This window comes from Pagrus major, chromosome 10 (assembly GCF_040436345.1).
Source record: "Pagrus major chromosome 10, Pma_NU_1.0".
NCBI classification, from domain to species: domain Eukaryota; kingdom Metazoa; phylum Chordata; class Actinopteri; order Spariformes; family Sparidae; genus Pagrus; species Pagrus major.
Genome location: NC_133224.1, coordinates 6,728,086 through 6,748,276, shown reverse-complemented (window position 1 = coordinate 6,748,276; position 20,191 = coordinate 6,728,086). Strand labels below are relative to the sequence as shown.

Sequence of the window (20,191 nt, the reverse complement as noted above, 5' to 3'; positions counted from 1 at the left end):
ATGGAGTAGCTACAGCCTGTTCTTCCACATTCTATCACATGTTTACAATGTAGCATCAAATGCTAACTGTTTGTTAGCATTGTTTGCAGCTGGTGACGTCATCACCCTGCCCTGTCTGTTCCTCTGTCAGCTGTCGCCCACGCGCCTTGGACGCAGCGCGCGTACGTCCGTCCGCAGCTGTGTGTGTGTCTCCGCGTCACAGATCAATAAAGCTTTGGGGAACAACAGTGAAGCTGCTGTAGCCGTGTTGCTAGTTTCTAACTCAGCCTGTCTGTCTGTGTTGTGTACTACACGGGACGTCATTCCTCGAGGCGGAGTGGCAGACGCCTCCGCCAATCCCTGACGCGTATGTCCACACAGCGCCGTTCGAATAGCCAATCAGAAAACAGCTACGCCGGCAGTGGGCGTCACCCCTCTGTTGTGTGTACGAGTCGACGCCATTTCGTGTCCACTGGTTTCAAGGTGATACAATCAGCCTGCAGAGCCGGATCTTTACCCACTCAAGTAAAAACAGCGTTGAATTTTACTCATTTTTAGTATTAAGCTCCTGGTGAGTATTTTTAACCGAGAGATTTTTCCCTATTTTTTTTTATATTTTTGTCCTGACTCTGAGCCCGTCTTTTGGACTTTTTGTTTTTTTTATTTTTAAATGCATTTTTCCTGGCTGGTGTTCCCGAGACTGTGTTTGGCTTTTAGTGGCGTACATTTTGTGATGGCAGTGTGAGCTGCGCAGACAAAAAAAAAAAAAGACAGGGGGGAAAAAAAACCCTCAAAAAACTAGTATTAAGTAGCTTTCACGACGACATTTTTGCCTTTATTTTTCAAATGAGACGTCCATTTTCCAGGGCTGCTGCTGCTGCTGCTGTGTTACCTTGTTGTTGAATCTGATTTGTGGTCGTATTTTCGAGGAGAGAAATATGGAAGATTGTTCCAGTCTTTTCTGGACAGTGTTCAGAACGGGTCGCCCTTTTTCTGGAAACATGTTTTTAAAAGGCTTTTTATTCTCGTCCTGTGTTTTGCCCCCCACCTGTAACTTGACGTGCAGTGGTTGACATTGACTCATGAGACGTGTTTTTCCCCCCATTTTCCTTGTGATTTTGGCATTGCTCAGACAGCTTGTTTTCTGCAGCAAGTCTCTCAGGAATGATGTAATTTTTGCAGGCAAGATGTTTTTTTTTTCTCCCTCCCTCCCTCCCTCAATGAGAAGTGGGTGCAGTCATGGACCTGGGATTTCTGTGTGACATAATTTGTGCTTTTGGTAATTCTGATATTATCATTTAAGTTTATTTGCAGTTTATTCTGAGCTGTGGAGCTGCTTAGACCCGGGAGGGAGGCCTACAGAGGGGCTGCGCTGAGCTGTAAACAGGCCTCTACATGTCTCTCTTCCTTTTCTTTAATACGTTTTCTAAATATCTGTTGAAAAATCTCCTCATCTCATGCGCAACAAAGGTTGACAGTGCTGCAGACAGTGTAGACTCGTAGTTGACATTGGCCCCTCAAAACTGCCAGACCCCCCTAACTGTACCCCCACCCCCCTTTTGGCCCCAAAGTGTGTCCTCTGTAAGTGTCCTTGAGCAGGAGTCTCTCCGGGCTCCAGGGGCGCTGTTCTGCAGCCGACCCTGTACTCTGGCCCCTACGAGGGGGGCAGCCAGGAGGAGAGAGCGGGGAGCCACCAGCTATCCTAGACTGGTGATGCTCTGACGTGCACTTAGAAGCTGACGCCAGTGTCTGACACTGTCCTGGTCGTACTGGTTGGTGTCAGATTGCGTAGAAGATTGAGTTTTACAGACAACCAGCAGTGTAAAAGATTTAAAAGACTCATTTTGAACCCATTATGACCAGTTGAACTCCTCGCTCCTTGCTAAACTAAACTTTGCACATCCCCTGGCAGTGCCATGGTCTCCTGCCAACTCTCATACCGGATCGTGATTGGTTTTATTTTGAAAAGCAAGATCAAATTTGCAGTTTAAATGTCAATATCTGACGCGTTTAAGCACTGGAGGTAAAGCAAACCGGTACCAGCCAGAAGAGAATGATTTTGTGTGATAAATACCTTAATTAGTCGTTAGAGAATTAAACTTAGTGTTTGCTTGTCAAAAAAGAGACAATTTCTATTTTGCAGTCGCGTGTCTGAAGTTTCTTGGTGAAAATCTTTTTATGCACAGGCATTTATTAGTTTGAGATCTATGTAGTTTTGGAGAAGAAATTCAAATTCAGAGTTTTAATATTTAAAATATAAATGAGGTAATAATACAAACTTGAATATTTATTTTGTTCTGTAAGTGAATAAACAAGCTGTTCTCAGAAGAAACTCAGGTTAGAAGCTAGAAAGGTGGCAGGGTCCGCCAAATATAAACAGTATGAAATTGTGTTTTCCTTTAAGGTCAGTTTGTTTATTCAGACATGAAAACAAAGAGTTTGTTTATTTATTTTTGTTTAGACATTAAAAAAACATTCAATCTTTCTCCTCTAACTACATAGAGCACCTTTAATTGCTTATTTTGAAAATACCTCTTAAAATAAAATCCACACATTCAGGGAAGCGTTCACCATTTACAGTGCTGGAAACATTCTCGTTGTCTTTATTGCAAAAAAAAAAGCAAGGCCTTACATTTCTTTCTCTTTTTTGCATGTTTAAATTAATTGGGCCTTTTTATTATTATTATTTTATTGTTTCATGCTCAAAGTTGGCCCACCACGAAGTTCAGTTTTGCCCAGCAGATGCTTTTAGCCCAAAAGAAATTATTTTTAAATATTGTTTTTCAAAATGTATGATACGTTTAATGCTGTTTTATTGCTCTTTAAATAAGAAAAATCTCTAAAATGTCTTTTTTTTTTCATTATCAGAGCTACACCTGGCACAGGAAGTCAGGCAATTAAGTGATCTTAGTACCAGTGGTCCATCATTAACTTTTAGTTTTGGGCACCCCTGTTTTAAAACAATCAGGTTTGGTTCTGCTGGTGAAATAAAGGGCATTCTCATTTGGCAGATCTATTTTTCTTTTCTTTCCATACATTGCTCGCCCTGCTTGTGGTGATAACAGTTCATTTTTAGAAGCTCCTCTTTTCTAATATTCCGTTTTTTTGTTTCCCCCTCTTTAGTTTTTGAAGCCACTTTTTTGAACGGCGGCGAATCGTAAGTTGATCTCAACCTTCTTTTTTTTTCTTTTTTTTTTTTCTTTTTTTTTCCACCTCCAACTTTTGCATCACTTTTTTTTTTATCTTACACTTTTGTTTTCACCCTTTTGTGATTTAGCCCCCTTTTGGACTTTCCTAGAGCAAGTAGCATGTAGTGTTATTTTTATTTATTTTCTTTTTTTGTGCTTTGAAAGTAGAAAAATTAACTGTTTGGCATTAGCGGCCTCTGACATGAGCTCCCCACATGTTCCCAATTTATGATAATCCAATGCATAATCAGTTTTGATTACAAGAGGCCTGATTGGTAGCTAATTGCTGAATAACACTCCCATGAACATCCAGTCCTTGGATTGAAGACTGGCGCTGACAAAGGCAAAATAAGTCCTGATTTTTGCTTTGTAATGTCTTTTTTTTTTTTTTTTTTTTTGAGTGTGCATGTCATTTGTTGGAGTCAAATTACCCACAGAAACACAAAGATACCTGCTTTTAATAACAATGATATCATCCCCAATAGTACCATAGCACCCATTAAAATCAGCATGCCTGCTGAGTACCATGAATTACTAACCTTTCCAGTAATCACTAATCTGTTTGATTAAACACAGTGACCTTTTTTGCACCTTTTTATCAAATCCAGATATATTTTTTCATCAAAAACAACCAACAGACATCCACTATCAGCTACACTGAGCTCTTAAAAACCTCATTAAACCTCAAAGGTTAAGATCTTTATCCTATTTTCCTCCATTTTTCTTCCCTAAATCTATAAAGTACACACGCACAAACCAACATCTGTACAAAGCTGCTCTGCCCATCTTTTTGTCTCGAGTCCTGAGAGCTGCAGTCGCAGTCTTTTCACAGTTGAAGCACCAAAACACACACTTACACTACTGATCCAATGAGCCCACTCTCCAGTATAAACTAAAGATTTTCAGGTTTTCATAGCACAATGAAGCCCAGATGAGGCAGAGGATGGAAAAGTGCCTGATGTTATAGCCTGTAAATATGTCATTGAAAGAATGGACACTTGAAACATGAAGGGCCACAGTGAGGACTACATAGATCATGGGCAAGTGAAGATACAGCAGTCTTACCTGCAGTTTCTGGTCTTTATAAAGAGAAAAGAATGATGTTATCGGCCAATTTATTGTAATCAAACAAAAGACAAATAACTTCATAAAAGCGTATTCATTTACTAATTTCTTCTCAATCAAAAATATTCCCTCCCCATCTCCTTTAAACAGTGAAATACTGACAGCCAGACTAAAAGAAAACTAAACTGAAAACATGAAATTAACACAGACAAGTCATTCAACTCATGAGTCTTTCACCTGTAAGTCCAAACCTATGGAGGACTAAAATTGCTAAAAATCAAAGCTATGAAAAATAAAATAAAGCAATAAATAAATTATGTGTATTTAATGCACTAAAGTGATATTAATAGTAAACTTTAAATTAATTTAAAAAATGGAACAATTGGTTTTCTTTTGTAATTGTCTTCTGTATTTATTTGCCTTTGTATTCATCACAATTTGATTTCCCGTTTAATGTGTTAATTTAGTTCTTTAAGATTTTTATTTTTTTATTTTACATATTTCTGTATTCTTTTTCCATCTGCATTTTGCAGTATGATATATTTATAAATACGTAAATAAACTAAATAATTAACAAAATAATAAATAAAATGGTAAAATTATTGAAACTAAAGAGGAATTAAGACAAAGTAAAAAAAATAGAACAAGTTTTAATGTATGTCAGATTCTTTTAATTAATAAATGTTTCATTTGTGGTGCCTTTAATGGCATATTTATTGATTTATTTATTCAGCCATTTATTTATTTATTAATTTTTTAATTTTGGCAGTTTCAGGCCTCCATAATGCTCGACTCTCAAGTCATGTCATCAAAACAGTGACTCATGTCCGAATCTCTGCCATCTGGCCTTGTTTCACTTCCCAGAAGTTGCAAAAAACACTTTATAATAAATATGATGAATGTCAAAGTCTGACTGCCAAGTGGTACTGTAACTTAATTATGATTGTAACTGGGTTTTAAAGGCAGCTGACAAATCATGTAATGCTGCATGAAGAAAATTCCCCAAAAAGTGGACGTCTTGTGTGTCAAACACAGGAAAAGCACGCGGGCAAACAGGACGAGTGTTTACAAGTAGATCTTGACTGACTGAAAGATCGTTGTGGGCTTCAGTATGTTTTTATGCAACGGGCTGATGCATGTAAGATGTTCCTGTTATTTTGTCCAACCAGAGTGTGAAAATTAAAGGTGCACTTTGTAGTTTTGGGGAAGAGAAAGATCTGCATTGACTGATTTTTTTTTATTATGCTTAAACAAACTAAATAAACAAACTCTCTCAAAGGACAACACAACTTCATACTGTTTTACTTTCTTTATATGTGGCGGACCCTGCCACCTTTCTAGCTTCAAACAGTGTTCGGGGACCTTATTCTGGGGATAACAGTTTGTTTATTCAGTTATGCAAATTATTATTATCACCTCATTAATATTGTAAATTTGAGTGTTCCGAGTTTGAATATCTTCTCTAAAACTACATAGTGCCCCTTTAATCGACACCAGTAAATGTTATTTTTTCTCTTAACTTGCAACAAAAAAAGCCTGATTGGTTGTGGTAAACATAAGTCATGAAAAGCACATAAACCCTGCATATACCTGCATGAACCCCAACACGCCACAAAGAATCAGAAGCATTTGTCAAGCGGCCCGTGATAGTCATCCCTCACACACCACCACCGCCACACACCCTGTCAGCTCGCCAAGAGATAGAGCCAACCCGGCCAAATCATGTAGCGGGGAGCAGAGCATTAAGCTTTGGCCAGACAGCCGGCTGCTTACTGTGTAATCCCCTGCTAGCAGCTACTGGGCAGAGATGGAGAGGCTGCCGCTGGGTTACAGTTTAGCCCAGCTGGCAGCAGCGTTGCATATTGGCAGGTGAGATGTGGCTTTGTAATGGCTGAAGTGGCTGATGATAAGACGAACGGCATGCAGGACTGAGAGGGAATTAGCTGAAAAACAAGGCAGGCACACAAAAGGCCAATAAATAAAGCTAGTGTTTATGTATCCTGATGCTGAAAGAAGAAAAAAAAATCCCACACAGATAAATTAAAAGAAGAATGTATTCATCTGCAGGATGTGGACAAAATAACAGAAACGCCTTATAGCAAGACCCTGGAGCAGATATTTGATCTCTGAGGCTGCATGATGGTCATTTTTCATGCATTCAAGCCCCCCTGCAATGTTACATAACTTTGCAGCGTTTGCAACTAATCACACTTGCTGACACACTTACACAACTGACACAGTTGTCGCCCGAGTTCCTGGCGCATCCGTTGCTAACACTAGATTTATGTAAAGCAGCAGAGAGGTGTTTAAAAATCTTCATGACTTTTGGACAAACGCAAAACTGTTTGAAAGGTAAAAGAGGAACAAGACACTGATTGAAAGAAACCCAAAGGGATGAACATGAAAAGTATGATCACACCCACCAGAAGCCTGGTACACTGGAGTTACTCACTTCTGATGGCATCTCATAACCGTTGTTGTAAATGTTACACGTGAAGCAATTCTACTGTTTTGGCTACCTTTTTTTATTTAACGAGTAGTTAACTCTAACCCTAAAATAGACAAACATTATATGTTGTTTTATTTTTTTCATGAGGTGTAACTCCACCAATTGTTCACATTAAAGTGTGTGAGTACGACTGCATATGTGAATAAAGTAGTATAAAGCCTTTTGTGTCTCCAGAGGAAGCTGCATGTAATCTGATAAATTGCCTCCAGTGATGTCACTCAGTGTCTAGTTGCATTGTGGGTAATTTAGTCTAGCATTGTGCTCCTACTACACTGTTGGACCCATTATGAAGAGTTTAAAAACAAGCGATCAGAATAGATACCGCACATTCTTCTTTTTCAAAACCTGGCGCCTACATTACCCACGATGCAACTTAGCCACTGAGTGACATCACTGTAGGAATTTGATTATTTCTCCGGAGCTATAAAAGGCTTTATACTACTTTTTCACACATGCAGTAGTACTCCTCAAGACCTGTATACACACTTTAATGTGGGAAATTGGTGGAGTTATCCTTTAAATATGAAGGCTCCTTAATTATTAATCATTTTTCATGATATTTTTGCGCAGAAATTCAGTAAGCATTTTTGCAAAACGATCCGCCATTAAAGCAACATTATGGAGAAATCAGCACCCCACACAGTTTCTGAAAACCGTCGTAAATACAAATCCCAGGTCTGTAACAATTTGTCAGACGTAACGACGTGAGGCCGAGGTCCACAGTAGGAATCAAGACGTTAAACCACAAGCACAAAGTCGCAGCAAACACTGATTATAAGCTTCAGGAGAGTTGTATTTACTGCTGATTTATAGACTCACACAGACAGTAACAGTTTATACAAAAAAATAGAAATTTTGTTGAAAGCAGCTTCCTCACTCAAATGCAATATCTTGTTCTGTCATAACAAACATTTATCCCACAGGTTTTTTTTTTAAACATCTTATCTACCACCTCCTTCTCTTTTTAACCACTTCTTGGGTTTGCAAATAATCCAAAGGGAAAAAAAAAAAGGCAATCTTTTTTTTTGGAGGTGTAGTAGATGTCTCCACACAGTCACCGACTCATAGCTCTCCGACGACCCTCTTCTCTCCAACAGACTCACACAGGCAGGCAGACCTCCACCGAGCCGAGTACAGACACAATGGAGTGAGTGCTGGCTGCTTCATGACCCGATCACACTTTGTCTGTTCACCTGTACTGTAGAGGGTAGAAAGTAGGAGTCACACCTTGAATTTCTATGTGTATATGACTGATTATAATGCCATTTTGCTTTCATAAGGACGCATGTGATGATTGCATCAGTTCACCAGAGAAAAACAACAACATATTGCTCGTTCTAGCTGCTCAAATGTGGAAGAAATGCTGCTTTTCTCTATTTTACACGACTCTAAATTGAATATTATCTTTGTTTTTGGACTGTTGGCTCTGGACATTTTCTGGCATTGTATAGACGATTAAATCATAAAATCAACACCACAGACATTCACTTGTAAATTGGACACATGCTCAGACCAAAGGCAGTATGGTTAAAACCCAGTATCAAAGATCTTGAAGGTCAAAACTCACAGTGACCTCGGTGCAGAGACACAAAATTATAGTGCAAGAAAAACACATTCCCTTTCTTCTACCCCCTCCTGTCTTCTTAATATTGTCTATGATCTCGTATCTCCTTCTCTGCCCTCCTGTCTAGTTGGTCGTCGTCCTCCGACTCCAGCCTGATGGCCAGCAGCAACGTGACCAACAAGACCGACCCTCGCTCCCTCAACTCCCGCGTCTTCATCGGCAACCTCAACACCCTGCTGGTCACCAAGGCCGACGTGGAGGCCATCTTCTCCAAGTACGGCAAGGTCGTCGGCTGCTCCGTCCACAAGGGCTACGCCTTCGTCCAGTACTCCAATGAGAGGAACGCCCGGGCCGCCGTGGCCGGCGAGGACGGACGCATGATCGTGGGACAGGTGCTAGGTGAGGTTCCAGGTTCCACAGCGTTTCACAGCGTATGTGAGTCGACCCAAAGTTCATTCATTCCTAACGGGACCTCTCATCTTCTTCCAGATTTCGGCAACGTCGTCCGCACTAACCAACTGTTAGCTGTAGCTGGGGTTTTGATCTTAGCTTACCTCTCGGCAAGGAAATGAAAGATTTTGACCACAGCAAACGTCTTTTTATTTTTCCTAAGTACTCTTTTCAAATAGTTATTGTTTATTATAGACTATTTTACTATCATATCCCAGCATGCATTGGGGTTAGGACAAGAAAAGACCACAAATAGGCCATGATACTGTTGCAGAGATATTCACTCTCGCAGTCACATCTGTCACAATTTACAGTTGTTGGTTCACCTTCAATCAAAACCCAGGACTGATTTGTGTTTTTCAGCCTCTGTGCTGCCCTCTAGTGCTTAAAACCAGGAAGTTAACAACACTGAAAGGAGGAATTCTTGTGCAAGTGATTTTTAACAACACCAGAATCTGTCTTCAAAGTAAAGACAGAGAAACAGCTGTTTCCGATCCAAATTCCCCGACCTGTCTGGTGCTCAGCGCAGGTTAAAATAAATGTGAGTAATTATTTGCAAGTACCACCTGGCGGGGGTAAAACCTGCGTTAGGCCTTCAGAATAACACACCATCAGGTGGAGAGGGATGAGTGATAAATTGTGTTAATTAAGATTTCACACTTTCTGTTCATGACATGCTCTGGCACAGTTCGGTCCCAGTCCTGGAAACTGTAAGTCTTCCTTCCCTGACTCTTATGTTTTCCGTCCCTCAGACATCAACCTGGCAGGCGAGCCGAAACCTCACAGATCGAAGACAGTGAAGCGTTCTGCGGGAGACATGTACAGGTGTGAGCGCGCTGATTCTCACAGCTACAACGTAGAAATGTCAGCAGAGTACATCGTGTGTGCATTTTGCTGTATTTAATCTTTGCCGTCTCGTCTCTGCTCTCTCCACAGTTCATCTCTTGACTTGGACTATGATTTTCAAAGAGATTACTACGATAGGTAAGCTGTTTATTTTTTATATTTTTAACCTTCTACCTATTCTGCTGCTCATAATGCCTGAAAAAAATGCAGGTAGTCTTTTTATTATTGCATCCCTGTATCTCAGGATGTACTCCTACCAGTCCCGGGTGCCTCCTCCTCCTCCTCCACTGTCCCGTGCTGTCATCCCCTCGAAGCGTCCGAGGGTCAGTCTGAGCGGCGGAGGGAGCCGACGAACCAAAACCAGCTTCTCCTCCTCCAAGAGCAGCCAGAGGTCCTCCCGTACGAGTAGGTACCACGGTTGTGTCACGATCACAGCTGTCAACAAAGCTGGTAATGACTTTTTTTCTGCTGCTCGTCCTCCCCACAGTGAAGGTGGACGACCTGCAGACCATCAAGAGAGAGCTCACGCAGATCAAACACAAGGTGGACTACCTGCTGGAGAGCCTGGAGCGCATGGAGAAGGACCACAGTAAGAAGTCAGGTAGGGAAGAAGTATTCAGATCCTTTTAAAAAGAAAGTCCTTCCTTCAAAACTTTACTTATTACTTGCTAACGTGGGATTGCTAAATACCAAAGGAAGCAAAATACGTCACTGCAAATGCCAAATGTATAACAGGAGGTTGTTTTTCTCACCCTTTTCAAAAGTCACAACATATTCTCTGTGACTCACGCTGCACTGAGATTAGTCATGAAGGGGCATTTACATATTTCATCCAATTAAATGGACTGTAATCCTTCAAAAAACCTCTACCACCATATAAAATCTCCATGTCCTTCAAGTTAACTAGCACTGGTAGCAGCTAGGATACCCCTGCCTCCCTGTCCACCTCCCCTGTAAGTTGGAGGGCCCTCGATTCCCATCCGCCTCTCTCTTTCTCTTCATAGCGCATTATTTTCCCCTCCATTTCCTCAGAGATGAAGAGCAAACCAGAACCAGGCGAGTTGTCCTCCCTCAACTCCTCCACCTCCAGCAAGAAGGATGACAGCCTGAAGCGGGACAGAGAGAGCCAGGAGCTGAACGACTCCGAGGACGAGGGAGATCTGCTGGAGGACGATGACGAGGTGAGGACAGGGAGGGAAGCAGTGACTTCTGAAGCAAATTGCTTTAATCATTTTTAAATACTAATAACTCACAGTTCTTCTGTGATAAGGGTTTACCAAAAAGGCAATTGTTTCTGACTACCTTATATGCACAAAGTGAGTGTTAATAAGAAAATAAAGGACTGTAATGACTTTTTGCCCGTTACTGTCAAGCAGGGGTATTTTGAGGTCACAAAATGGCATTTTCTTTGCCAGGCGCCTGGATATTTCCTCAGAAAAACGTGTCAAGTTTTCATTTTCAGTGATTTTGTTATTAAATTTGAACTTGACCCTGTAAGACTATATGATGTGGACCCATTCCAGCTAATAGGGGCAGTAACAGGTCGTCTGCAGGCTTATTTTTGCCCCAAAAAATCAGGCATGAAAGAATAATAAATATTACAGTGTGTTCAAACCCCTATAGATCAATACCGGAAGCACTTAGAGAGCTTCTGACTGTAAAGAGTCTGTGACATCTTCAGATTTCCTCCATGTGATGAGCTCATTCGTCCTGTTTGCACTTTTTTCCTGCCCTGCAGATGAAAAGCAGAGGGAGAGAGGAGGACGAGGAGGAGGAGGAGGAAGGCGAGCAGGAGGAAGGAGAAGACGACGGCGATAGCGCCAACGGAGACGACTCCTAAACACTACAAAGGCACACACACACAGGCGCGCGCACACACACACACACACGTGTACACAAAACAAATTGTGTATGATTGTATATCTCCACACCAGACTTGTACACAGTGGTCATGTGCTCATATCTGCTGAATTGACTGGACATTTCTACACAGTGTATTGTAGATAATTGCTCTCTCTCACGCACATATGCAAATTCATAAACATGTCAAGTATTTGTTTCTGGATTTTCCAATTTTTTTCAAGTTGATGTTCAGATTTTTTTTTTGTGTTATTTACGTTTTTATGGACCTTTTTTCGTTGGATGAATCCAAACTCTGATGTGTGACATTTAGACAGAACTCAAGTTCAATTGAGGATAAACTTAACATTTTTCTAATATTGTATGTTTGAACTCAGGGCCAGTATACTAAAAGAAAAAAACAGTTAAGGCCCTGTCACTATGTTTCTTTAGATTTTTTTTTTAGATGACTGTGTTGAATTGATGCCCAGATATTAACAAATAACCACCCGGCAGCGGCTGACATTGAAATAAATCCGGATTAAAAACAAAATACCAGACATGGTACTTACTGCCTTGAAAATGTAAACATTTTAAAATATATTCCTGATCCAGCTGCTGTACAGCTGCCTCCCAACCAGCAGGTGGCAGTGTATCATAACAACTGGCCGCAAAAGAGGCCACAAGCACTTATTTCTGTTGATCACAGAAAGTCTTCACCTTCTGCTCATCAGACAGCATGAGCACGTACAAAACGTCTCACCGGACTGCACAAACGCTCAGAGAAAATCCTCCTCGCTCTGAAAAATAGTTTTGTTTGTTGCTGAGGTTTTGCAGCCTCGCCTGACCTTGACTTGTGTAATGCAGTGCTACTCCATGATTGTCTGTTTCTGTTGATGTTTTTCTTTTTTTTTTCATCCGACTGCACTGGTGAAAGTAAATAAACATGTTTTCCAAGTTGAAACCTGTCCGAGCTTCTTGGTACAATTCAAAAATATGCCTTCGGGTGCAGCGTGAGGCCGTGGGAGGTTTGCGTGCCTTTAAGGTGGCAATGGCATGAGAGCGTGATTAAAATATATATTGGGTGGGTGTCGTTTTTAAATGCAGAGCTGACAGGTTGAGGCTGGACTGAGCTTGAAGCGCTTTTATTACCTCGTCAAAAACTCTGGGTCGGTATTTTTTCTCATGCAGCTTTAGCTCCAGCCATGCAGATAGTTTTGGAGATATTTGTCTTTAAATTTTCTGCAAAAATACCCTTTATTGAAAGCCGATTGTCCACTGTAAAGGCAAAAGCTAAAATATTAAAAGCGTGCCGAATTAGCTATCAGCAGCTCCTGTTTGCAAAGTACCCCTGGACTCACAGACAACTACCGCTTCATTGCTCTGATGCTGAAGAAAACTTAAAAATGTGATGATTCTTAGGCAAGTTCTGCGGGGATAAGGAAAGCTTTTTTTTTCATTTCTAAACAGATTTATGGGCGTGTTACCAGACACACATTGTAGGTAATTATATCATGTGTAAACTGTAAGTCACACAGCATCTAAAAATATGTGTATCATGCCTGTGCGTTCAGATTTGACTGATGACTTATGATGACTCAGAGAAGGAGTGTGAGTTTTGACGCAGATTTCTCTACGTTTTAAGCATCTTAATCGCCTTTCACCTCAGGCAGTATCTTTCCTTGAAGGTGCAACAGCTTGAAGGCCTCTGCATTAAACATGGACGAGTGATAATATGATTCCTTTTGTTGTTTTGTGCGGTCTGACCCTTATAAGTTGCTTGAACCTAATTTAAAAAACTCTTTCTTTCCCGTAAACTTCGGAGGAGTAAACATTTCCGTTCACTCTGCAACAGGAAGAATTAAAATAAATGTACTCGAGGAGAACGGGCTTGTTTGTCCGTAACTTCATTACCACTGACCAAACCACATCAATACATAGCTTCCTTATAAATATACATTATCCTGCTGGGAGTTCGCTGAGCTCCTTAATGAAGGCAGGAACACAGAGCTGGCAGGAATAAAGAGGAATGCAAAGAGGAAAAGATGGATAACTAATCAATAAGCAGCCGTCTTCGGGGTGAGCTGTGATTAACGAGGGGACAACAGACAGACGGAGGGGGATGGATAATGAGACTATGGATGATGGAGGGGTGGATGGATGGATGAACAGGCCGCAGAAGACTGGAAACAGATGGAGGAGTAGCTGACAGATGGAGAGAAGACAGGAAGAGCGGAAAAGATTTTGTGGCGTGCGCTGGGGGGGATGAAGGAGGTGGAAACGGTGTGTAACAGTTAAAGTGAGTGATTGCAGAGCAGAACCTTTGGTTAAACACTGTCTGAGCGCTGGTGGTTGTTCCTGTTGCAACGTTTTATTGCTTCATTTCTTGGTAAACACTGAAAATATGGTTGCATTGTGCGGTGTTCCACGTCTTTGAAAAACTGTATGGGTAGGCCTACATTTAATTGGTCACAGTAAAGGATAAATTCACCCTCGATGCACAGTAGAGCTCGTGCACCCAAGCTAACACTTATAGCTTAGAAGCTATAGTGAAGATTTCAGCTTTAAAAAAGGGTGTTTTGGAGTCCAGACAAGCTGCACGGGGTCATTTTATGGGTGTTTTTTGGTTGTTTTTTGACATTTTATAACAAGTCCCCATCTACATTTAGCAGAATGCTGCAACAATGTTTTGCTGTGAAGCTCCAGGAATGTTTTGTGGACTACGAAACTTCTCCAGATTATCCGTCAGCATTAGGGGTTTGACGAGGATGACTGAATTTTAATTTTTGGGTGAACTGTTCCTTTAAGCTCTCTGCGGCAGTCGGGACAATGAGTCACTTCTTTCATTACCAGCACTGATCATATGAGTGTTTTTGAATGCAAACCCTTTCCTCTCGTTGAATCAATTTAAGGTTTTGAAAATAAAGTGTGAACCCACATGACTTCACTGGATGCTGGTGAAAAAAGGAAGGCTTATAATTAAATTAGCTTTTATTTTAGCTGCCCTTGAGCAAGGCACTTAGCTACCTACAGCTCTGACAAGACAGCAATTACCTCTAATTGTGTTTCGAGTGAGGTGTTGTTAAAAAACGCACGTCAAATTGTCCCTGAAGGCCAAACAAACCTCAATCAGATGCACTTCTGACTGTAAAACACTCATTCACATCTTATAGTCTATACCTTTTTGTTTTTGTTCTTTCCTTCAGTGTGTTGTAAAGGTTTTTGTGATGTAAAATATCTTGAAATTTAAAGAACCCAAGGTCCACGGCAACGGGAGCTCCTCTCTCCCACAGAAAACGCTGCTCCTGAAACGCCTCGCCAGTAGTCCCTCCTTTAATTCTGTGACTTTGTGACATCACACTACATCACCATGTCACACCTTTGCGTATTTTATGCCTCTAGTCACGGTAGAAATTACACTAACTGGAAGCCGAAAACACCAAAGTGAGCGGTGCTGGCTCAGGCGTGTGTGAGCTGACCAATCAGAGGAGACTGGGCCTTAAAGAGACAGGAGCTAAAACAGACAGAGGGGGAATACAGTGCTTCTGTGTGTAAGATTTTTGAGCGTTAAAGCATGTAAACCTATTCTAGTAGTAACCCAAAATAAAATGATGAACCTGAATATGAGCATGTCTCCTTTAATGAAAGTACAGTGCAGTGGGAGCTATGTTGTGATCACTGTTACATGGGGGAGATTGCCCAGTCCAGCGTAATCAAAGCTCAGTAGCACAGTGGAGCAGACACACAATTTTTTTCCAGCACAGTTACACACATGTACATTGTCGCCCTTTCTGAGAGCAAAAAATTCACTATAAGCCTTTTAAATTGCACAAAAATCAAAACACACATGTTATTATTTAATAGGTTTATACATTTCTTCGTATTATTAAGCTTAATAAACCGTATAAAAGCACTTTATCTGTCATTAGGCTTAAAACAGGCCTCTCTGTGTCTACTCGTGTGAAGCTGACCCTTCGGAGATAAATGGCTTTCACAGGACAGAAACCCTTTATTGAAACAATGGAAAATATTCTGTGAATAAGCAGCTCCGACAGTTATGAATAGTGTCCAGGAAAGTGAGTGAGAGGTCACAGGTTTGATTCCGGCAAAGTCTGACAGCTTACAATGACCGCTGTTTAACTGTCCTTCAGAGGATGATACAGTCTTTGTAAGTCCTCTAGATAAGATAATTTAAACCGTTATTGATTCCCAACAGGGACATTTGGACAAGCTTTAACGATGTTTAATAGTGGCTGCACTCCATTAGGTGTGCCAGCTGAACCCTCTGTGATCACGCCGGCTCAGCTGGCACAACTAACTGTAGCCAGGCCATTAATTATGTTATTAGTTACACCTGTGTGACTAATGAAGCCACTAATGGCCTCATAATGTTTATTTTCTGAATGGCCACAGCGAGAGCAGTTTGTGATTGTTGTAGTTTTTGGTGCGTTTAGTGACTCGAACATCTTGGTTTTTCGGAAGCTAATCAAGCTAATTAAAGACATTTTGTGTCGTGAGATTTCATTTTCAGGGACCACAGACCTGACCAAAGTTTTATGAATAACCTAACCAAAAAAGGAATAGTTCAACATTTTGGGAATTAAACTTATTCACTTTCTTTCTAAGAGTTAGATGGTCAGATTGAGCTACGATCCTATGATGTAAAAATGAAGCTAAAGGCAGCAGCTGGTTAGCTTAGCATAGCACAAAGAGTGGACGGTAGGCGGATTTTTGACGGAGTCAAGCTAGCTTTTTAACCCAGTCCCCCCATATTTCAAGACTTTATGCTAAGCTAAGCTAAGCTAACAGCTGCTGGCTGTAGCTCTGTATTTACTGTACAAACATTAGACTGGTACCAGTGCTCTCAGCTAAATCGTAGCTAGCAAGAGAATAGTGTGTAAGTGGAGAATATCCTACTGATCTAGTCAATGCTTTAATTAATTTAAAAGAGAGAAATATGTCTCTTGAAATCAATGTCAACTATCCAAACATCAGTGGTAAAAATAAAAACGAACAGAAGTGTATGATGTACTCGGTGATTCAGCCTCGCAGGTGGGCGAGGCGATGGAGGCCCGGGAGATAAAGGAGGTCAAGGCCGAGACGAGGGAAGCGAGGGACGAGAGGGGTGCGAAAGAGACGAGGAGGAGGGAGATAAAAGGGAGAGGAGACTTACAGGGCTGCAGAGAGGTCACGGAGCAGGGAAAGGTGATGAGGAGTGAGAGATAGAGGGATGGAGCTGTAAGCCTCCAGGGTGATTTATCGGTGTCACTGCTGGGAGCGCTTTGTGTGAATGACAGCGGAGAGAGAAGGAGCGTGAAACAAAAACACGATGAAAGAGAGCCATAAAAATAACCAGGCTCATGTGAGCTTGTCAGAGGAATCTACGAGAAGAGAGAGAGCTAAGAAAACACAGGATGACTGATATACGAGTTAACATAGGAGGTGAAAAGTGTATCTCAGTTTGCAGCCGACTGTACATGTGTGTGTGTGTGGATGCCTTAATGTGTGTAAAAGAAGAAACAATGGCAAGAAGGACTTTTAGACCTGTTTTAATGTCAATTTACACCTAAATCCCTTTTCATTGAATCTGGTAATTACTGATACACTGATTTAATGACCTTTTTTTTGTTTGTAGGTGTTTGTATTTGTGAGATTTCACCTGGTGGTGGGTTTCCATCCACTTGTTTTTATGCACATTTTCAATTTGCACATTGAACAACTTGGGCAGAAATTCCAGAAAATTAAGACAAAATATTGGAAAAATATAGGTGTATGGTGGTGTGGTTGGTTGGTTGGTTGGTTGGTTGGTTGTGTGGTTGGTTGGTTGGTTGGTTGGTTGGTGGTGTGGTTGGTTGGTTGGTTGGTTGGTTGGTTGGTTGGTGGTGTGGTTGGTTGGTTGGTTGGTTGGTTGGTTGGTTGGTTGGTTGGTTGGTTGGTGGTGTGGTTGGTTGGTGGTGTGGTTGGTTGGTTGGTGGTGTGGTTGGTTGGTTGGTTGGTTGGTTGGTTGGTTGGTTGGTTGGTTGGTTGGTGGTGTGGTTGGTTGGTTGGTTGGTTGGTTGGTTGGTTGGTTGGTTGGTTGGTTGGTTGGTGGTGTGGTTGGTTGGTTGGTTGGTGGTGTGGTTGGTTGGTTGGTTGGTGGTGTGGTTGGTTGGTTGGTTGGTGGTGTGGTTGGTTGGTTGGTTGGTTGGTTGGTTGGTTGGTTGGTGGTGTGGTTGGTTGGTGCTGTGGTTGGTTGGTTGGTTGGTTGGTTGGTTGGTTGGTTGGTTGGTGGTGTGGTTGGTTGGTTGGTTGGTGGTGTGGTTGGTGGTGTGGTTGGTTGGTTGGTAGTTGGTTGGTTGGTTTGGGTGGTTGGTTTGGTTGGTTGGTTGGTAGTTGGTTGGTTGGTTGGTAGTTGGTTGGTTGGTTGGTTGGTTGGTTGGTTGGTTGGTGGTGTGGTTGGTTGGTTGGTTGGTTGGTTGGTTGGTTGGTGGTGTGGTTGGTTGGTTGGTTGGTGGTGTGGTTGGTTGGTTGGTAGGTGGTGTGGTTGGTTGGTTGGTTGGTGGTGTGGTTGGTTGGTTGGTTGGTTGGTTGGTTGGTGGTGTGGTTGGTTGGTTGGTTGGTTGGTTGGTTGGTGGTGTGGTTGGTTGGTTGGTTGGTTGGTTGGTGGTGTGGTTGGTTGGTTGGTTGGTGGTGTGGTTGGTTGGTTGGTTGGTGGTGTGGTTGGTTGGTTGGTTGGTGGTGTGGTTGGTTGGTTGGTTGGTTGGTTGGTTGGTTGGTTGGTTGGTGGTGTGGTTGGTTGGTGGTGTGGTTGGTTGGTTGGTTGGTTGGTTGGTTGGTGGTGTGGTTGGTTGGTTGGTTGGTGGTGTGGTTGGTGGTGTGGTTGGTTGGTTGGTAGTTGGTTGGTTGGTTTGGGTGGTTGGTTTGGTTGGTTGGTTGGTAGTTGGTTGGTTGGTTGGTAGTTGGTTGGTTGGTTGGTTGGTTGGTTGGTTGGTTGGTGGTGGTGGTTGGTTGGTTGGTTGGTTGGTTGGTTGGTTGGTGGTGTGGTTGGTTGGTTGGTTGGTGGTGTGGTTGGTTGGTTGGTAGGTGGTGTGGTTGGTTGGTTGGTTGGTGGTGTGGTTGGTTGGTTGGTTGGTTGGTTGGTTGGTGGTGTGGTTGGTTGGTTGGTTGGTTGGTTGGTTGGTGGTGTGGTTGGTTGGTTGGTTGGTTGGTTGGTGGTGTGGTTGGTTGGTTGGTTGGTGGTGTGGTTGGTTGGTTGGTTGGTGGTGTGGTTGGTTGGTTGGTTGGTGGTGTGGTTGGTTGGTTGGTTGGTTGGTTGGTTGGTTGGTTGGTTGGTGGTGTGGTTGGTTGGTGGTGTGGTTGGTTGGTTGGTTGGTTGGTTGGTTGGTGGTGTGGTTGGTTGGTTGGTTGGTGGTGTGGTTGGTGGTGTGGTTGGTTGGTTGGTAGTTGGTTGGTTGGTTTGGGTGGTTGGTTTGGTTGGTTGGTTGGTAGTTGGTTGGTTGGTTGGTAGTTGGTTGGTTGGTTGGTTGGTTGGTTGGTTGGTTGGTGGTGTGGTTGGTTGGTTGGTTGGTTGGTTGGTTGGTTGGTGGTGTGGTTGGTTGGTTGGTTGGTGGTGTGGTTGGTTGGTTGGTAGGTGGTGTGGTTGGTTGGTTGGTTGGTGGTGTGGTTGGTTGGTTGGTTGGTTGGTTGGTTGGTGGTGTGGTTGGTTGGTTGGTTGGTTGGTTGGTTGGTGGTGTGGTTGGTTGGTTGGTTGGTTGGTTGGTGGTGTGGTTGGTTGGTTGGTTGGTGGTGTGGTTGGTTGGTTGGTTGGTGGTGTGGTTGGTTGGTTGGTTGGTGGTGTGGTTGGTTGGTTGGTTGGTTGGTTGGTTGGTTGGTTGGTTGGTGGTGTGGTTGGTTGGTGGTGTGGTTGGTTGGTTGGTTGGTTGGTTGGTTGGTGGTGTGGTTGGTTGGTTGGTTGGTGGTGTGGTTGGTGGTGTGGTTGGTTGGTTGGTAGTTGGTTGGTTGGTTTGGGTGGTTGGTTTGGTTGGTTGGTTGGTAGTTGGTTGGTTGGTTGGTAGTTGGTTGGTTGGTTGGTTGGTTGGTTGGTTGGTGGTGTGGTTGGTTGGTTGGTTGGTTGGTTGGTGGTGTGGTTGGTTGGTTGGTTGGTGGTGTGGTTGGTTGGCTGGTAGTTGGTTGGTTTGGGTGGTTGGTTTGGTTGGTTCACACTGATTTTGTGTCAGCAAACTGTTCAAAACAATCCACAAAAAGACTCACCACATTGCAGTATATCCTAGTTGTGGTCCATCTTAATTGTTTGCATGTTTGCTTGATAATGATCTAACAATTAATCAATTGACATCAAAACTGGTGTTGATTACATTTCTGACTAATAGCATCAGATTCTGGCAGCTGTTTGCGACCTTAAACTCCCTCCCTGTGGTGCATTCAATCAATATTTTCAATGACTTTTACTTGTTCTCTTGTCTTATGCAATGTGTTAATGTGTTAAACACCAAAACAAAGTTGCTCGTTTTTGGTTCAGCCTGTAGTGGCTGCACTCGGCTGCACTTAATTTAACCGTAACAAAGAAGAGCCTGACTGTAACAGTGTGTGTGTGAATAGTATTGTGCAGTGGTTGCCCTGTGACTAGCCCCATAGCTGGTGTGAATATAAATGAGAGAGGAAGAGGGTTTCCACTGAACACAAAGGGGGAAGAAGAGAGGAAGAGGAGGAGGAGGATGAGAGGAGGAATTGTTGCCGTCGGCTGTTTTGCCTCCTGCCTCATTTTCTCCCTTT

General features: G+C 42.4%; 1 protein-coding gene across 4 annotated transcripts; it reads left to right on the top strand.

Annotated features, from left to right (window-relative positions):
* The first annotated feature begins 450 nt into the window (after positions 1 to 450).
* On the top strand, positions 451 to 12,404 carry LOC141003682 (heterogeneous nuclear ribonucleoprotein C). 4 transcript variants are annotated; one of them, XM_073475102.1, is made up of 10 exons: positions 451 to 550; positions 3,103 to 3,136; positions 7,839 to 7,888; positions 8,433 to 8,704; positions 9,508 to 9,580; positions 9,692 to 9,739; positions 9,846 to 10,006; positions 10,089 to 10,202; positions 10,634 to 10,782; positions 11,340 to 12,404. In XM_073475102.1, the coding sequence occupies exons 3-10, from the start codon at positions 7,884 to 7,886 to the stop codon at positions 11,439 to 11,441; spliced, it is 924 nt and encodes a 307-aa protein (XP_073331203.1). In that variant the 5' UTR covers positions 451 to 550; positions 3,103 to 3,136; positions 7,839 to 7,883; the 3' UTR covers positions 11,442 to 12,404. The 4 variants fall into 4 exon arrangements, with proteins under 4 accessions (XP_073331203.1, XP_073331205.1, XP_073331204.1 ...); XM_073475104.1 differs by lacking the exon at positions 7,839 to 7,888 and having other exon boundaries at positions 465 to 550; positions 11,340 to 11,534; XM_073475103.1 differs by lacking the exon at positions 3,103 to 3,136 and having other exon boundaries at positions 481 to 550; positions 11,340 to 11,534.
* The last annotated feature ends 7,787 nt before the right edge of the window (positions 12,405 to 20,191 follow it).

Excerpts from the sequence above, each read along its gene's own strand:
- LOC141003682 (XM_073475101.1), top strand. The coding sequence starts at position 7,782 with ATGTCTCCACACAGTCACCGACTCATAGCTCTCCGACGACCCTCTTCT. Across the intron at positions 8,705-9,507 it reads GATCGTGGGACAGGTGCTAG|ACATCAACCTGGCAGGCGAG; the intron begins GTGAGGTTCCAG and ends TCCGTCCCTCAG. Across the intron at positions 10,783-11,339 it reads TGCTGGAGGACGATGACGAG|ATGAAAAGCAGAGGGAGAGA; the intron begins GTGAGGACAGGG and ends CCTGCCCTGCAG.